The 16,963-nt window shown below is 39.0% G+C and overlaps 2 protein-coding genes across 4 annotated transcripts; one reads left to right on the forward strand and one right to left on the reverse strand.

The window, feature by feature from the left end:
- The first annotated feature begins 943 nt into the window (after positions 1 to 943).
- Positions 944 to 7,195, forward strand: LOC117623889 (protein MEI2-like 5). 2 transcript variants are annotated; one of them, XM_034354906.1, is made up of 13 exons: positions 944 to 1,202; positions 2,042 to 2,084; positions 2,172 to 2,315; positions 2,395 to 2,864; positions 3,427 to 3,585; positions 3,679 to 3,795; positions 3,895 to 4,046; positions 4,403 to 4,494; positions 4,610 to 5,561; positions 5,642 to 5,726; positions 5,838 to 5,906; positions 6,143 to 6,322; positions 6,465 to 7,195. In XM_034354906.1, the coding sequence occupies exons 2-13, from the start codon at positions 2,054 to 2,056 to the stop codon at positions 6,585 to 6,587; spliced, it is 2,574 nt and encodes an 857-aa protein (XP_034210797.1). In that variant the 5' UTR covers positions 944 to 1,202; positions 2,042 to 2,053; the 3' UTR covers positions 6,588 to 7,195. The 2 variants fall into 2 exon arrangements, with proteins under 2 accessions (XP_034210797.1, XP_034210798.1); XM_034354907.1 differs by lacking the exon at positions 2,042 to 2,084 and having other exon boundaries at positions 946 to 1,202; positions 6,465 to 7,090.
- Positions 7,196 to 7,470: 275 nt separating this feature from the next.
- Positions 7,471 to 12,765, reverse strand: LOC117626512 (phytochrome E-like). Of its 2 annotated transcripts, none has more exons than XM_034358233.1 (4): positions 10,524 to 12,765; positions 8,852 to 9,659; positions 8,183 to 8,479; positions 7,471 to 8,089 (listed from the first exon to the last, which is right to left on the reverse strand). In XM_034358233.1, exons 1-4 carry the CDS (start codon positions 12,577 to 12,579, stop codon positions 7,840 to 7,842), a joined length of 3,411 nt encoding a protein of 1,136 aa, XP_034214124.1. In that variant the 5' UTR covers positions 12,580 to 12,765; the 3' UTR covers positions 7,471 to 7,839. The 2 variants fall into 2 exon arrangements, with proteins under 2 accessions (XP_034214124.1, XP_034214125.1); XM_034358234.1 differs by having other exon boundaries at positions 8,183 to 8,476; positions 10,524 to 12,764.
- Positions 12,766 to 16,963: the final 4,198 nt, after the last annotated feature.

The raw sequence follows: 16,963 nt of genomic DNA on the forward strand, positions 1-16,963 counted from the left end.
TTTAAAGGAAAGTTTTCTTAAATTTATGAAAACATAGGCTGACAAGTATCCTTTTTCTAAATGCATATTTGGTACTCCTTCTTTATACAAATTACAGTTTGACATATATGAAAAAATAATTTATAAAAAATACAAAAAGTTAAAACTTATGCACACACACTTGTCACACTTCTATTAGTAAGAATGTAGGGGCTCCTACTTACCTTATGAGGAGGGAAATATTTTCCTTCCTACAATACTTCAATTTAGAGAAGCTCACACATTTTCTTAAGTGATGTGACAAATCTCACACTTATCTCTTAAGTAATTACATAAGAAATATTCATGACTATAATCATATCGTTAAAATCCACATATCTTTTAAGGATTTTTCTCTTTTTTAAAGCAATCTATGAGTGAATGATTTTTTTTTTTTGGTTGCAAAACGATAGAATTTACTAAACTAGGGTGAATAATCAAAACTCAACTGTTTTTTCGTGACACAAAATATGTCCCTAGAGAATTAGTGATTTTTTGTAAAATAATTTTGTTAGTGTATAATAATCTAAATTGCAAATACTAGATTGAGGACCCTAGAGATGTCATGGCATGGCACAGACTGTATAAAATTAGCTGTTTATAGAAACTAAACTGATGATGTGGCTAATTATTATCCACTTTTAGCTTTATCATTATCCAAAATTTATTAAATTCACCTCTATCATCATCAAAATAAAAGTAAGATTCCCAAACCTTAATTATGCCAATCATGCCATATAATAACGTGGATAAGCATTCAACCAAATAGGTAACTTTCCCTATTTTGGGTTTTTTTTTTTGTTTACAAATATTTTTAATTTGAATAAAATTAATTCATAAAAAGATCAATGTTGTTGGGCACCAAATTCATTTTAAATACAAGTGAAACCACCCCCATTTCGTAACCCAAATCCAAACCCAAAAAACCCACTCTATCTCTCTCTCTCTCTCTCTCTCTCTCTCTCAATCATTCTCCGCTGCTTTTAGTTTTTCTTTACTCTTCTCGTCCAATCACCATCACTCTCCTCTCTCTCTCTCTCTCTCTCTCTCTCTCTCTGTGCAAACAAATTCCAATTGGGTTTTAGAGAGAGAAAGTGGCAGCAGTGGCAAGAACACTGCCCCTCTCTCTGTGATCGTCTACACGGTGAAGCTCTAGGGTTGGGCTTGCCTTTGTACCTCTTCAGGTGACATCTGTTCTCAATTTTATTGTCGTTTTCTTTCGTTCAGTATTTTGTAAGTTTGATCAAACGGGTTTTGTGGACTTGCATAGTTTTTCGAGTGTAGTAGTTGTATAAGTTGTGTAAAATATTGCTTCAATCATATCTTTGTTCCTTTTTAAGTATTTGGTTTTCCTTGAACTTATATAGAATTTGGCCAAACTATATCAATTATTGAGCTTTTTGGTATTTATATGACTATTGTGCTGAACAGTTCAGTCCCAAATAGCAACAAAGAATTAACTGTTCTAACTCCGGACTCTGAGAGCTTCAGAGATTAGACTGATATGCATTTCCAAGATTTTATTTTATCTGTTTGAATCTTATGAGGCCGTTTGAATGCATAGAAGCATGGGTCTTTGATTCCTGATATATAGCTGTTTAATACTTGTGGGTTTAAGCCAGTTGTGATTATCTGTAGCTGCAAAGTTTCCCACTTATTGAAAATGGACACACACCCTCTAAACAATATGCTGTTAATTCATTTCCTAATTCGTAAGTTTATGTATTTCTATGTCCATATTCCTTTGATTTCTTGAATTGGACGCTTTTTTGAGTTGTATTCCAAGGGGGGGTTTTTTATTTATTGATTTCCTTTTCATTATATAACGCAGTGGGTTTACTTTGAACTGGATGATGAGTATTGACCAATTGCATCTCTGTGCTCTGTAGTATCTTTAGTAATAATGTATATAAATCTGTGAGTATATCAGATTTTCTAGTACTCTGAGTTGCAGATTGTTTAGTTCTGTTACTTTCGTTACCATCACAGAAGTTAACTCTTGTGCATTGTTAATTTTAAGCAGGACAGGGATGCAATGAATCAGTCTTTCAACTTTTCATCTTCTGGTAATAGTCCAGAATCATATATTGTATTATGTCCAGACTATATGCAGTTTGATTTCTGACTGACGTGTCTGTTAACTTGTCTTGTAGGCCCAACCGAGATTCCAATGGTGGGTATCCCCAAAGAAGTGGGTAGAGGAGGTCGGGGAATTTTATCTGGATCTGGTGTCCATCATGCCTCAAGTGATGCTACCCTCTTTTCAAGCTCGTTACCTGTTCTTCCACATCCAAAGTGTATGTGTGAGCTATTGCATTAAGATTTTCAATGCCACATTTAGTAGGGAATGACTCATGTATTTTTGCATTCTTGCAGTGAACTTGAATGATACAGAACATGGCTGTCAATCTATTGATGATCTCTCAACTGGCTTAAATAAGCTGGGCCATAATTTTGAGGGCAATGATACACTTGAAGATATTGAAACTCATGCAATTGGAAGCTTGCTTCCTGGGGACGAGGAGGAGCTATTAGCTGGCATAGCAGATGATCTTGACCTCAGTGGGTTGCCTGGTTCCCTGGAAGACTTGGAAGAGTATGATCTCTTTGGTAGTGGAGGTGGCATGGAATTGGAAACTGATCCACAGGAGAGCCTGCGAGTTGGCATGGCAAAAGTAAGTTTATCTGATGGTGCTACTGGGAATGGGATCGCTCATTATGCTCTTCCAAATGGTGTGGGAGCTGTTGCTGGAGAACATCCATATGGAGAGCATCCTTCTAGAACGTTATTTGTGCGAAATATCAATAGTAATGTTGAGGATTCAGAACTGAAAGCACTTTTTGAGGTAATTCAAATAAGGCAGAGCTCCTTGTGTTTTATTCCAGTAATACCCATATCCTTTGTTCACTTGTCTGGTATGTCTTTGGTTTCCATAAGTTCTGTGCAAGTTTGTGATATATTACACGTGCTTCCTGAGTAGAACTTGACACTGTTACAATTATCAAGGGTTCTCTTAGATCCTCGCGCACCTTTTATGAAAATAAAAGAAGTTTGTCAAGCGAGGTTAACATTTTACAAAATTGTTTCATAAAAAGAAACTATACAAACTGTAGTTTGGATTTGTCTAAAAAAATTTCAAAAGAATCTATGGGCATATATATTATCTACTGAAATTGAAGGCAACATCAAATGGTCAAAGATGTATTTTGCACTAAAAGTTTCATCTTTAATCTTTTATCATCTCATTTAGGCCTTGCTATATCTACAAGATATGAATGCATAACTACTTATGAAGGTCTGAGAGTCTATCAAGATTTTTATTTTATTGGCTGAGCATAAATATTTGTTTTCCTTCTTTCACAGGTTCAATGTTATATCATTCATTTATTTATTAATCTATTTTGCAGCAATATGGCGACATTAGAACGCTGTACACTGCATGTAAACATAGGGGCTTTGTGATGATATCTTATTATGATATTCGTGCTGCTCGAACTGCTATGCGCACATTACAAAATAAGCCTCTGCGACGGAGGAAACTTGATATTCACTTCTCAATTCCAAAGGTCAGAACAGCATTCCAGTTCTTTATTAGTTGTTCATCGGCACCCTTTTATATATCTTACAATTTTTGCATTCCTTTTTTCATGCCATACCAGGATAATCCATCAGAGAAAGATATTAATCAAGGAACCTTGGTAGTTTTCAATTTGGATCCATCAGTTTCAAATGAAGACCTCCGTCAAATATTTGGGGCTTATGGCGAGGTCAAAGAGGTGATAATTGTATCTTAATTTCTTGTTTTGTGTTTAATTATTTACTTATTTTTTAATTTAGAAGGTGGTTAACATGTATTTTTCTGGTGTACAAAGCAGATAAGGGAAACACCGCACAAGAGACATCATAAATTTATTGAGTATTATGATGTCAGAGCTGCAGAAGCAGCCCTTAAGTCATTAAATAGGAGCGACATAGCTGGTAAACGCATAAAGCTTGAACCCAGTCGCCCTGGTGGAGCTCGTCGAAAGTGCGTATACAATATAAATACTACGATTTCTAGAGTTTTTTTTTTGTGGCTACAAGTTATGACCACTAGAGAGATTAGTGGTTAATCTTCTTCTAGTCGGAAGTGAAACTTGTTTATAGACAATTTCTTTTCTTAAGCACTACAACTAGTTAAATGTTTCACAGAAACATTCTTTGGCACATTAATTTGATGTTTTTATTCTGTTATTTTAATAATTAAAATTAAATAATGATGTTGTTTAACTCTAATTATGCTTTGTGATTATTAAAACTTTCGTGTTGTCTGTTTTCGGTATTGTGCTTGAACCAAGTGTTGGTGTCTGTTATTGATTGTATTGTGCACTGTGTACCTTCTAGCTTGATATTGCAACTGAATCAAGACCTTGAACAAGATGAATCTCGGAGTTATCGACATCCTGTGGGTTCGCCGATAACCAACTCTCCACCAGGTAACTTCTTCTTTGAGATTTATATTGCTTTGAACATACAATGCCTTAATCAAGACAACATTTTTTTATAATGCATTTTTCTTACAAAATGAGGTAAATGCAATATTCTTGACAGGTAGCTGGGCACAGTTCAACCCCATTGAACATAGTCCTGTACACAGTATTAGTAAATCTCCTGGTTTCAGGACCCTGAGTCCAACAAATAGCAACCAGTTGCCTGGATTGGCGTTAATTCTGCATCCCCAAATATCAAACAATGTGAAGGTTGCACCTATCGGCAATAACCAAGGAAGGGGGAGTCATGCGGATCATATATTTACCAATACAAACTCATCCCAGGGATCTGCATTTCAACAATCACATTCATTTCCAGAGCCAAATTCAAGCCATTTCCATGGCAGTATGCACTCATTTGGTCCTTCAACCTCAAGTGGATCTGGTATGGAAACGTTATCAGGCCCACAATTTCTTTGGGGGAGTCCGACTCCTTACTCAGAACACACCAATTCTTCAGCTTGGCCGCGACAGTCAGTGGGACATCAACTTACATCTAATGGGAAGGGTCATGCCTTTCCATTCTCAGGTCATCGTGGCTCTTTCCTTAGCCCTTCCCATCACCATCATCATGTTGGATCCGCCCCATCTGGTGTTCCGTTAGACAGGCACTTCAATTACTTCCCCGAGTCACCAGAAACTTCATTTTTGAGTTCCACTGCCTATGGAGGCATGGGTTTGGGCCCCAACAGTGGAAATTTTATGATTAATATGAGTGCTTCTGCTGCTAGGAATGTTGGCATATCTATACCAGGAAACATGTCTGAAAGTAATTCCTCAAGCTTTAAAATGATGGCCTCCCCGAAGCTTAGCCCTGTGTTTTTAGGTAATGGCCCATACACAGGACTGCCACCTACAAGCATAGATGGTTTAATTGAGCGTGGGCGGAGCAGACGAGTTGAGAATAGTGGGAGCCAGATTGATAGCAAGAAACAGTTTCAGCTTGATTTAGATAAGATTATCAGTGGGGACGATACTAGAACAACATTAATGATAAAAAATATTCCAAATAAGTAAGACTGACTTTTATAGTTCTGTCATATATTTATTACATTTGATGGCCATTATCATGATTATTTTTTCTGTCCATTAGATACACCTCAAAAATGTTACTTGCTGCAATAGATGAAAATCACAAGGGTACTTTCGATTTTCTCTATCTGCCGATTGATTTTAAGGTAATTTAGGTTTCTTTAAGAGTATGTTTCGACACTTTCTTCTTCAATAATTTATTTCCTTTTTCATTTTCCCTACAAGTCTTCCTTGATTGATATTCCTCTTATGTGCAGAACAAATGCAATGTGGGCTATGCATTTATCAATATGCTGTCTCCTTCACACATCATCCCATTTTATGAGGTGCTTTCCCTCTTTTCCCCCCTCTTTTTTAGGATTATATGTTAATTCTTTGGGTTATTTCTACATCATTGTCTTCGTTGTATTGTGAGATGTGTTCTGCCAATTTGAGCTTTCTCGTTTTACCCTTACAAAAAATAGTTTTAGGCTTTAGCTTATTAGCGGCTGACATGGTACTGGCATGCTATAAAGGAAATGGGATATGTTATTGATATACACTTATTTCCATTATAATACAGGCATTCAATGGAAAGAAGTGGGAGAAGTTCAATAGTGAAAAAGTTGCCTCCTTGGCTTATGCTCGTATCCAGGGGAAGGCAGCTCTTGTGGCCCACTTTCAAAATTCAAGCCTAATGAATGAAGACAAACGTTGTCGCCCGATTCTCTTTCACTCAGAGGGTTCTGAGGCTGGTGATCAGGTAGTACAATAAACACTACAAGAAAGCCGTTGCTTTTTTAAACTTCTAACTTGCTTTATGGAACTAGCTTAATTGTATGCATTGATGCTTCACACACACAAATGGAATGTTTGATATGATCTTGTGCATTTCTTCTATATAGATTATCCAAGAACATCTTCCTTCCAATAATATGAACACCCATGTCGGTCAGCGGAACGAGTCGGACTCTGATTCATCAGGAAGCCTAGAGTGTGGCTCTGATGAGAAGCCAGATAAGAGTTAACAGTGTATTTGAAGCAGATGCCCTCGGCCCAATTTGGTGGTGGCCGTGGCTTCTAACCATCATATATATCATCAAGTATATAAACGTAGAGTGGGAGAAGGATGCATGCAGATTGTATTCTAGTTCCTTTTGGTAGTATTTTCTAGGGAGTTTTACAAGAAACAGTAGTAGGAATTTGTTTCCTCTGCATTTAACAGTCTGATATGAGCCAGATAAGGGAACGCATTTAGGCGAATTCAATTCTCTCAGCAGCCAGATGCGTTTGTCACCAGTTGTGCAGCTTTCTTATTTTTGGGCTCATTTTTGTTTGCGTGGCTTGGGGTGTGGATAACGTAGTCCGCAAATATGATGTTGATATGGGTATATGGGTCAATGTGTTTTGAGCGAGGGGTCGGTGATTTAACATTGGGTACAAAATTGTACAGTGGGGGCCAGAATCTTTTCGGCATAATTATTTGTTGGGTTCTTGCAATGGAAAATTCAAATGTGTATTTGAGATGTGACATTGCCCAGATAACGGTTTCCATCTTATACATTTTGAATTCTTCAAACACATTCAAATGTGAATTTGAGGATTGATATCCGAAGAATCAAAAGGTAGACAATTACACCCAGGGTGCAAAAATGAGACAATAGCATCACTCGTTTTAAAATTCCAGCTGAATGCAAAATTCTGTATTCAAGATTGATTGCTTGATTAAAATGATTCATAATGAAGCCAACATAAAATGATTCATAACGTGTCATAGTTTTATCTGATGATGATGATTATTATTTTGCTTAGAATACCTTGCAGAGAATTTGCATTGCAATGATGCAAATGAATACCATCACAGGAGGGCTTCCAATAAATAAACACCCTGCTTTGATTGAGGGGCTGGAATGATAAAAGATTATATATATATATATATATACATCATAACGTCAGGATTGCATTTATACATAAGATAACCTACCTCGGCCAGTAAATCTAATGTGTTGGTCCCGCAGCCCTATTTCATACACATGATATTTTTATTTTTACTTTATTTTAAACAAAGTTGGTAAAATACAAAGAAAAACAGCTGAAGTAATAGAACCTGCACATGAGGAAGGATTTTTGCTAGGTAAACCATATAAAATGGAAGCTGAGTAAAGCTGTCCTAAATACTACGGTTGACCGAATTTTTAGGCCAAGGTAGAAGGTGGTTCAGACAGCCTTGATGATGCCCTAAATATCAAGAGACTCAACAAACAGAGATCCTGATGAAACTTAAGACATTGTGCTCATATCGGCCTGTGACACTGAAACCCTCTGCCTTTCTTTCCTGGTTTTAAATTCAAGGTCAATGAGGAAGTAACATTTGTCATGCTCTCTAACATACTGAACCTGACCATTCATTCTATTCAGAAGTTTCCTGGACAGATTTAGGCCAAGCCCTTCCTGCGTAGTCCATCGATTTCCTCCCTCGAACATATCTCGGATAAGCGCAGCCGGAAGGCCTTGACCGGGGTGAGTCATTCTACATGCACAAGAAGATAAGGACAAGTAAGGTTTATGTTAAATTTATTAGCTGTGCATAGTCAAAATATGAACCTAAAAATGGTTGAGGTACCTGAACTGTAAACGGATACAATTGTTGCCATCCTGTATTAACTTTAGACCAGGTAAAATTTTAATTTCAACCCAGCCATCTGGGGAAGGTGCATGATTCACTACATTGAGCAAGAAATCAGACAAGACCAACTGCAGCCTGATTTGATCCCCATGCAAAGATAGTGATTTAACTTCTTCTGGAATCTCATGAAAAAGCTGCAGATTCTTTTCCCTCAATGAGATCATTGATTGACTAACAATGGCATCCAAAATGTTTCCCAAGACAAATTCTTCCATGTTCAGCTTCACGCTACTGCTATAACCAGGATAAGATGTGAGGCTTATTCTCGCTCAAGTTCATAAGCACACTAAAAAGACTAATGTCGTTTATGTATTAAGTGCTTTCTTATTGTGTAATTATTTCATAATGATTTCAAAAAAACAAAGAACTAAATATGTTGCGAAAAGATAAGATTATTACTGTTTTTATAAGAAAATACCCCCAAAGATAATGACACCAAGAATTAGGAAAAACATTAGAGCTAAAACCAGTTGATTTGAAAAGTTCTGATTTGGGATTTTATATAATTTACTATGCACATAGTGAAAGAAAAGAACCTATACACTACAAATAAATTTAAAGGAGTTAGCTTACGCACATCATGAACCAATTAATAAGAATACTCACCCTTCCTCTATGCTTCTCATATTCATATCCTCGATGATTGTCATGATTTGTCTTTCACATGCATCACTAGTGTCAAGAAATTGCTTCTGATATTCTGAAATAGTTGTATTTTGAAGTAGTCTGTGCGTAAACCGAATACCATTTAAAGGATTTTTCATCTCTTGTCGCATGTATGTTAATTCCTTTAGTTTTGAAAAGCCTTCTCTACCCTCTTGTTTGTGTCCTTCCAAGGGCTGCTGCAGGTCAGGCAAAGATATTTGCAAGAAGCAGAAACAACCAATTATATTTCCACCTCCATCAGTCCTCTTGCTTGCTGTTAAGATCACCTCAACAAAGTTCCCTTTTCTATCAAAAAACCCAAGTGGAAACTTCTCAATATCTTGACCACTGATTCCTTGGTACAATATAATCATAAATTTAGTCAGTGTATCTTGACCTTTCAGCCGACAGAAACCTCCAAAGATTTCCCCAGGAAGCATTTTACCAATAACGTCATCTCTTGTCCAACCAGTAAGCTTTTCCATGGCTGCATTCCATTCAGAGCAGCAGGCATTCTCATCAGATGCAAATATGGGTGGAATCAATGGGTTAAGACTCTGTATAATAGCCTTATAATCGCCTTGCAAACGGATGAATTTATCCATAACAACTTTTTCACAAGTAATATCTTGACCCACAAAGCATACACCAACAACATTCTTTGCATGATTCCTACTTGTGCAAGTGTTGGCTACAACATAGACAACCGAGTTATGCTGAGAGTGCCCAAAATTTCTCAGTTTTAACTCAATATTCCTGTCCTCCTCACCTGGATAAGATAGAAGTTAACATCGGCTACTGTTTGGAAAATTAAGATTATAATTATAGAGGCAAAGGAGGACGAAAACTAGGTTTTTGAATTTCAAAAATAAATTCCATACAAAAGTCTAAATCCCTCAACTTCCTATGAATCATTCCATATATTTGCTAAAGCAACTGATAACTGAAGAAGAAATCTTACTTAAAGTATGAGCCATCACTCAAAGAATAAAAAAAGGAAAAAAGTCTCTATGTCCCACAAAATAATAAGAACGCAGATTTGTAATGGACCCTATTCATCAAAAAGCCCTTGAAACATATTTTATCATGTCAGCTTCTTACCTATAGGACAGCCTACTTCAGGCCCTGCTAAAGGAGTATTTAAAATGTTAAGATAAAAATGCAAAGATTGGATATTTTGAAAATTTGACAGGATAAAAGAAACTTAAACATGGCTGTCTTCACTAGTTGAAGATGTTTCTTTGTGAGCACTGAAGAACAAATGTTATACTAATAAGAAAAGTCATCAAGCTCTACTCTGGGGCCCTTAAGGGATAAAGGGAAGAAGGCCAAGAAGTATGGACCAAATATGCAAGAGATGATAAGGCGGCCCAGTAAGGCAGCTACAGTTAAGAGAGGACAAATGTGTTAGTGCAACCACACAGTATAATTAGCAAAGTTCAAGAAGACGAGCCGAAAGAACTGAACTTGTGAAGCAATGATTGACAATAGAAGCAGTATAGAAGTTAGTAAGCTATTTGCATAGTACTTGGTAACTTATAAGCATGCATAAGCATGGAATGTAGTGTCTATGACATTTGAGTACTTTAAAATCCTCAAACACAGTACATTATAAATGCAAGAAAAAATTTACCTTGTAAGGCTCTGCATAAAAGATCTTCAACAGCTTCCCGTGAGTCCTCACAAACAATTTCATTAGCTAGGGACTTCCCCATAGCTTCGCTATCTTGTAATCCTGTCAATTCAGCCATCTTTGTATTCCATCCATTGATGAGACCAGCTGAATCAACCCCAAAAATCGGAACTGAAGCTGTCTCAATCAATTTAACCATTTCACATGCCACAGAACTGAGTTCATCTATCCCCTGAGGCTGCATTTCAGTATCACTCTGATGAGCATTATTTATTGCCTTAGAAACACTTTCTTCCATATCCTGAAACGAGTCTCTCATTATGAGCTGTAAAGAGTGGATGGCATTAATTTCAGAGACCTCCCAAGGCAAACTTCTACTTTTAACTACTTCAAGAAAAGCTTTAAATGATGATCTTGGGTGCATCCTTCCACCATCATCCTTAGCCTCTGGATGATGCTTAGCTCCTCCCCATTTGACTTCCTCTGCAGTGTGAGACCTGAACCAAAACAAGAAATCCTTTGAACTGGCTCTTGCAGTAGCCATACCACAGACTGCATCACCCAGTAAAGGTGCACCAGGGTAACCAGCTTCTGCCAAACTATCGGTACTCAGACCTGTGGAATCCCCATGATTACTTAGCAGCCACTCTGCTATATCTTTAACCTGTGATTCAGTTGGAGTTACACCTAACAACCAACATGTCCCGCCATAATACAATGCAGCCCCATCACACTTCACAAGATCCATTATACTAGGAGATTGGGTCACAATACCTGATGGGGCATCCCGGAGGAGCATGTCACAAAGCAAGGTTTGTGTTCTGAGAACCTTTTTTTCAGCCAACTGTGCTGCCAATTGAAGCTCCATGTACAGCTGCAGCCCAAATGCCTGCATAAGAAACTCACAAGCATAGCGAAGAGGGAAAGGGACATAACGGGGTGAAGTGTGGTGGCACACTACCAACCCCCAAAGCTTCGTCGAATCATTACCATTGATAATAACTGCCATCACCAATGAGGCAATGGATCCCATGTTGGCCATGTACTGTCTGTGGCAGCCATGTGGTGACCGGAGGGTTGAATTGACCAAGCACAGAGGCTGCTTTAGTTCTTCACTTTGAATGATTTTAACTGGATTTGCATTGCAATCACAAATCATGCGTACACGATTCTGCTTGAACAAGAAACGGGCAGCTTGAGGGATATCCGTGGCAGGATAATGTAAACCCAAATAGGATTCTAAATCTGCCCTTCTGATTTCAGACACAACTTCACCATGATCATCCTCATGGAACTTGTAAACCATAACTCTGTCATATCCAGTAAGCTTCTGAACATCTTCCACAACTGTATCACATAACACACCAATATCTCCTCCAGGGAGAGACTGAAGCCTAGAAATTGCCCGAACCGCAAGTTTCTGTGACTGCACAGCGCCTGCAAGCGACAATGCAGGATCACCAGACCTAGCAGGCTCCAAATCAATCACAATTCCCACATCAATTCTATGCAATATAGCATAAAATGGCTTCTGGGTACTCCTAGAATAAACCCAAATTGGGTTTAACAATGATATCTCCCTGGACGCAGCAGCTTTGGCCAGTGAAGCCCCGGAAGAAGGTGTAAACAAGGTTCTAGAATCAATTCCAATTAGACCCTTTAATTGTTTTGACTCAAAGAGACTATCCAAACCCAACAACTCAAAGCAATTCTCACTATAACCGATAATTCTAAAAGTGGGTTCTTCAATTGCAAGCATACAACCAAAGGATTGAACAAGAGCACCCCTTTGGATTCTCGAGAAATAGACACTTATTTGCTCTTCAGGTACAGATTCTGGAGGATAAAGCACTGATCTTGAATAGTTAAAGGACTTACCAGACGCAGTAGACTGCTCATATTCAGCTAAAATGCCAGCATCTGCATTGTACTGAGCAATTGACTTGTCTCTTTTGGCGGTGCCGCTAGTGGTAGTGTTGTTTTTGTTGGGCATCATGTTGCTGGTAGCTGAGGATGAGAATGTGGCGGTGCCTCTCTCTCTGCTTTCGAGCTCCATATAGAGGGCTTTGGCTTTGGGTTGTGGGTTTTTCTCAGAAACTCATGTGGGTATTGGAAAAGCTGGAGCTTTATCATTTCTGTACTTGCTACTTCTGTTGGTTGGTGCTTCTTCTTGTAGCTTACAATTATATACGTCTCTTTCATCGCTTTCGCAGTCTTGGGTTTATTTCCTGCTAATAAGCGTGTTTAATTATCGCTTCCTAATCATGTGTGTTTTGGCTGATGCGTCCCCTTCTGTCCTCGGCGCACCTTGTCCCTTCTATTCTCTGTCTCTCTCCTCATTTTCTGTTCCTGCATTTTCCTCCATGCAAATTGCTCAACGCGTCACCACAAAATCAAAGCTTTAGAATATTTTTTAAAAAATCGTTTTTTTTTTTTTTGGTTGGGAAATAGCCCTAAATACCACCATTTTTATAATTGTAACTGAAAATACCACCATTTTTAAAAAAAATTGGAACTATAACCTATAAATATATATTTATTGTCCCCTTATTGCACACATATCACTTTTGCTGAAGTTCTCTATCAGTTTTGCTGAAGTTCTCTTTCAGCTCTCTCTCTTGGCTCCGTCTCTCAGTTTCTCTTCACTCTCTCGTCGCTCAGCTCTTAATCTCTCATCGCTCAGCTTTGACTCTCTCTTCTCTCTTCCTCTCCCAGCGAAATCTGTTCATCGAAACTCAACTCCATCGTTCACCTTGAACATGTACTGTTCATCGTCATTTTCTTACAGTTTAAGGGTTTCTCTGAAGTTGGTTTAGGGTTTATGCATTTCTATGAAATTGGTTCAGGGGTTTGTTTGAAATTGGCTGAAGGTTTAGGGTTTCTCTGAAATTGGTTCAGGGGTTTCACTGAAATTGGTTTTGGGGTGTAACACCCCGACCCCAAATTTCCCTAAATTTAACCCTTATTTAATTATTTAATTATTTTAAGGGTATTTTAGTCATATTTTTAACCGGAGAGAGTTTGGGACCGTGACTGGTATTTTTGGATAGGTCGTACTGAGACGAGTTCATAGACACGTAGTGGGCTCGAATCGGAGTTGTAACGGGAGAGTTATGGTCAAAAGAAACCCAGTGGCACAATCGTAAATATTTCGAAATGGGATTTTTTATAAAAATCTGGTTTTCTCTCTCTCTCTCTCTCTCTCTCTCTCTCTCTCTCTCTCCTCGTATCTCCGGCCACCGGCCGCGGCTGCGGTCGGGACCGGTGCCAAAAGAACCGGCTCGGCCTCGGCGTCACGACCCAGCCCTCCCCCGACATCAGCCGCCGCTCCAGCCGCCGAAAAATGGCGATTTTCGCCCGGAACTTCGCCGGCTCCGATCTCCCTCCTCCGGCCGCCATTTCTGGCGATCAAGGTATGGAAATTCATCCCTTCTGCATGCTCTAGCTGATGGTTGGGTAGGATTAGATCGATTCTTAGCGTAACCAATTCGATTTTCGAATTGAAAATTGGCCGAACTTCGGCCGCCGTGATCGGCCATTTCCGGCCACTTTTTGGGGGTTGTCCAAGAACAAAAGTGACTTCAAATGGGGTGTTTTACCTAGGGTAGGAGTTTGGAGTCTCGATTCCAAGATTTTTCGACGGACCGTAATCGCTTTGGACACCCGGTCTGCCCGCGCGTGTGGCGGCGCGTGGGCGAGGGTGGTGGCGTGTCTCTGGGCAGTTTTGAGGTCCTCGTGCCGTCACGAGCGCGTAGGATTTCGCGGATCTCAATTCGGACGTCGGTTGACTATCGAACGGATATCGCCTATCGGGCGTTATCCGGGTTCGATAGGTTGGGACCGTTGGATGGTCTCGAAAATAATATATGTTAATCTAGGTATTTCTAGGATCGTGGAGGAATTCACGGATCGTGAATCGGAGCCCCGGATGTTCCGATTTAATAATTTAAAGTTTATATTTTATAATAACCGTTAGATCGTGCGATCGTGAGCGATCCGATCGTCCGATCTGAACCAAACTTGCAGGACAAGTGTCCTATACCGTATAGAACCCATAGGAAATTTCGGATCGGAGTTTGGAGGTCGTGGTCTCCGTGGGCCCGTTGACCAGGGTTAGGGTAGTTCGACCCTTCGTTGACCGTGAGTCTCCTGGAGTAATCTCACCTTCCCAGGGGGATTAGCGGGTGCTAGACTATTATTAGGGTTTACGCAATATTAGTATTAAAATATAATGATATATATATATATATGTTTGTACAAGGGTACAAAAGAGTCTAGAATGTTAGTTGGAGTGCTATACGCATTACCTTAGGTACCTCCTTGGATCTTGGTTTCACTACAAGCACCACCAAGTGAAAGTCAGGTCTCACGTGGCGTAGGTTATACGGCGTTGAGACAGGCCCCATACGTGGCGTTGGTTGTACCGGCGTATGGGGAGATATTGTAGTATTGTGTTGAGGTTGCACGTGGCGTAGGTTATCCGGCGTATCGACAGGCCCCATACGTGGCGTTGGTTGTACCGGCGTATGGGGAGATTTGTGATATGATGTTGAGGTCCCGCGTGGCGTAGGTTATCCGGCGTTGGGACAGGCCCCATACGTGGCGTTGGTTGTACCGGAGTATGGGGAGTTATGTGATATGACGTGTAGGTCTCACGTGGCGTAGGTTATCCGGCGTTGAGACAGACCCCATACGTGGCGTTGGTTGTACCGGCGTATGGGGAGATATTAGGATAGTATGGTATGGTCGCACGTGGCGTAGGTTATCCGGCGTGTTGACAGACCCCATACGTGGCGTTAGTTGTACCGGCGTATGGGGAGATTATGTGGAATACAGAGAAATGAAATGAGGTATCGCCTGAGTGTGGAATTGGGTTTTATGAGAGAACTACGTGTGGCTTGATTAAATGATCTTAGTATGATGATTCCTTGTTTGAAACAGTGAATGGGTTTGTTCTTTGTGGACTGATGCTTGCACTGCTGTTGTTTTGCTGTTGCTATTGATGTCGTATTGTTGTTTTTTTGCTAGTGTATTGCTAATGTAGTGATGTTGTGTTGGCATTTTAGTGCTGTTGTATTTTTAGTTTATTATGGTTTTATTATGGTTTTTGTAGCAGTTATTGATTGGTATTTGGTGGCTTACTATGGGTCTTTATGACCATTGCATTTAACCTTCTTACAAGTCTAATCGGTATGTATTTTCTTTGTTGAAGATGATATCTAAAGTCTAAGACAATTAACCTGTGTATATCATTTTGAACTTGTAAACTCCCAACCATATCATACTTTTTGTTTGAGAATAATGCTTGTTAATTTGACATATTTTTTTATAACTCTGTTTACTAACTTTAGGGCTTGCATATTGGATATGGATAAGTTTTCTTTAGAACTATATGTGGTGTAATATGAGTTCTTTAAAAGTTTGCTCTTTTGTGCTTGATCATTGTCTGCTTAAAAGAAAGCGGGAAATGAGTGAAGATGGGAACCTACCACCAGCAGGTGTGGTTTAGAGAAATGGGGACATTGATTTTGCTATAAGCTAACTGAGGTTTAGAGAAATGGGACATTGATTTTGCTATAAGCTAACTGTTTAAGCTTTTGCTTTTGTTGTTTGTGTATGGATACTTAGAGAACTTTGTTTCTGAGGAGAACTTATAATTTTGTAATTGTACATGTCTTACAAACATTTTATACAGTTTTGATGGTTTATTTATTAATTTATCTTTGATATCGATAAAGTAGAGAATACATACAGACCTCTTATTTTGTTAAGAAAAAACTGAAGGGATGGTGCCAATTTCATTCATTTTCTTACATTTGAAAGGAGGGCCATAGTGGAGTCATTATTGTGGTTGCCACTAATTCATAGGATGTTCCATTACATTATACCTTGAAGTCAATCAATTCTTTCCCGATGTCTTCTTGTTTTTTAAAACTCTTTCTAGTCAGATAGATTTCTATCGTTAGTCTTGAATTGTTCTCAATTAGGCTTGTGCTACCGCACATTCCCATTCTAGCTGAAGCTGTCTCATGATTATCTGGTGTGTTGAGATGTGTCTTTAGATATTATATTATGCAGGAGTGGTAGAGTACTGGGTGTCTTGAGATGTGGCTTTGAGCTATTGAATTAGTAGGTCAGTTGTAAATAGCTGGGGTTTTGTTTATGCTCTGTATTTTTTGTTTATTTTTCACTTAATATCCTATAATAGGCTGTTGATAAGTGCTGATTGTTTATTGCTTGTTATTGTCTAGATTGCAACGGACTGAATTTCTTCTTCAACATATCTGGGACATTGAAGGGTTTAGCAAATAAGTTTGGGTTGGCGGTGGTTGTCACCAACCAAGTGGTGGATTTTATTGGGCCACATGATAAAGTGAATGGGGTGAGGTTGGGAAACTTGGAGTCCCTGGACACATCAGGCAGACGGGTGAGTCCAGCTT

This window comes from Prunus dulcis, chromosome 4 (assembly GCF_902201215.1).
Source record: "Prunus dulcis chromosome 4, ALMONDv2, whole genome shotgun sequence".
NCBI lineage: Eukaryota > Viridiplantae > Streptophyta > Magnoliopsida > Rosales > Rosaceae > Prunus > Prunus dulcis.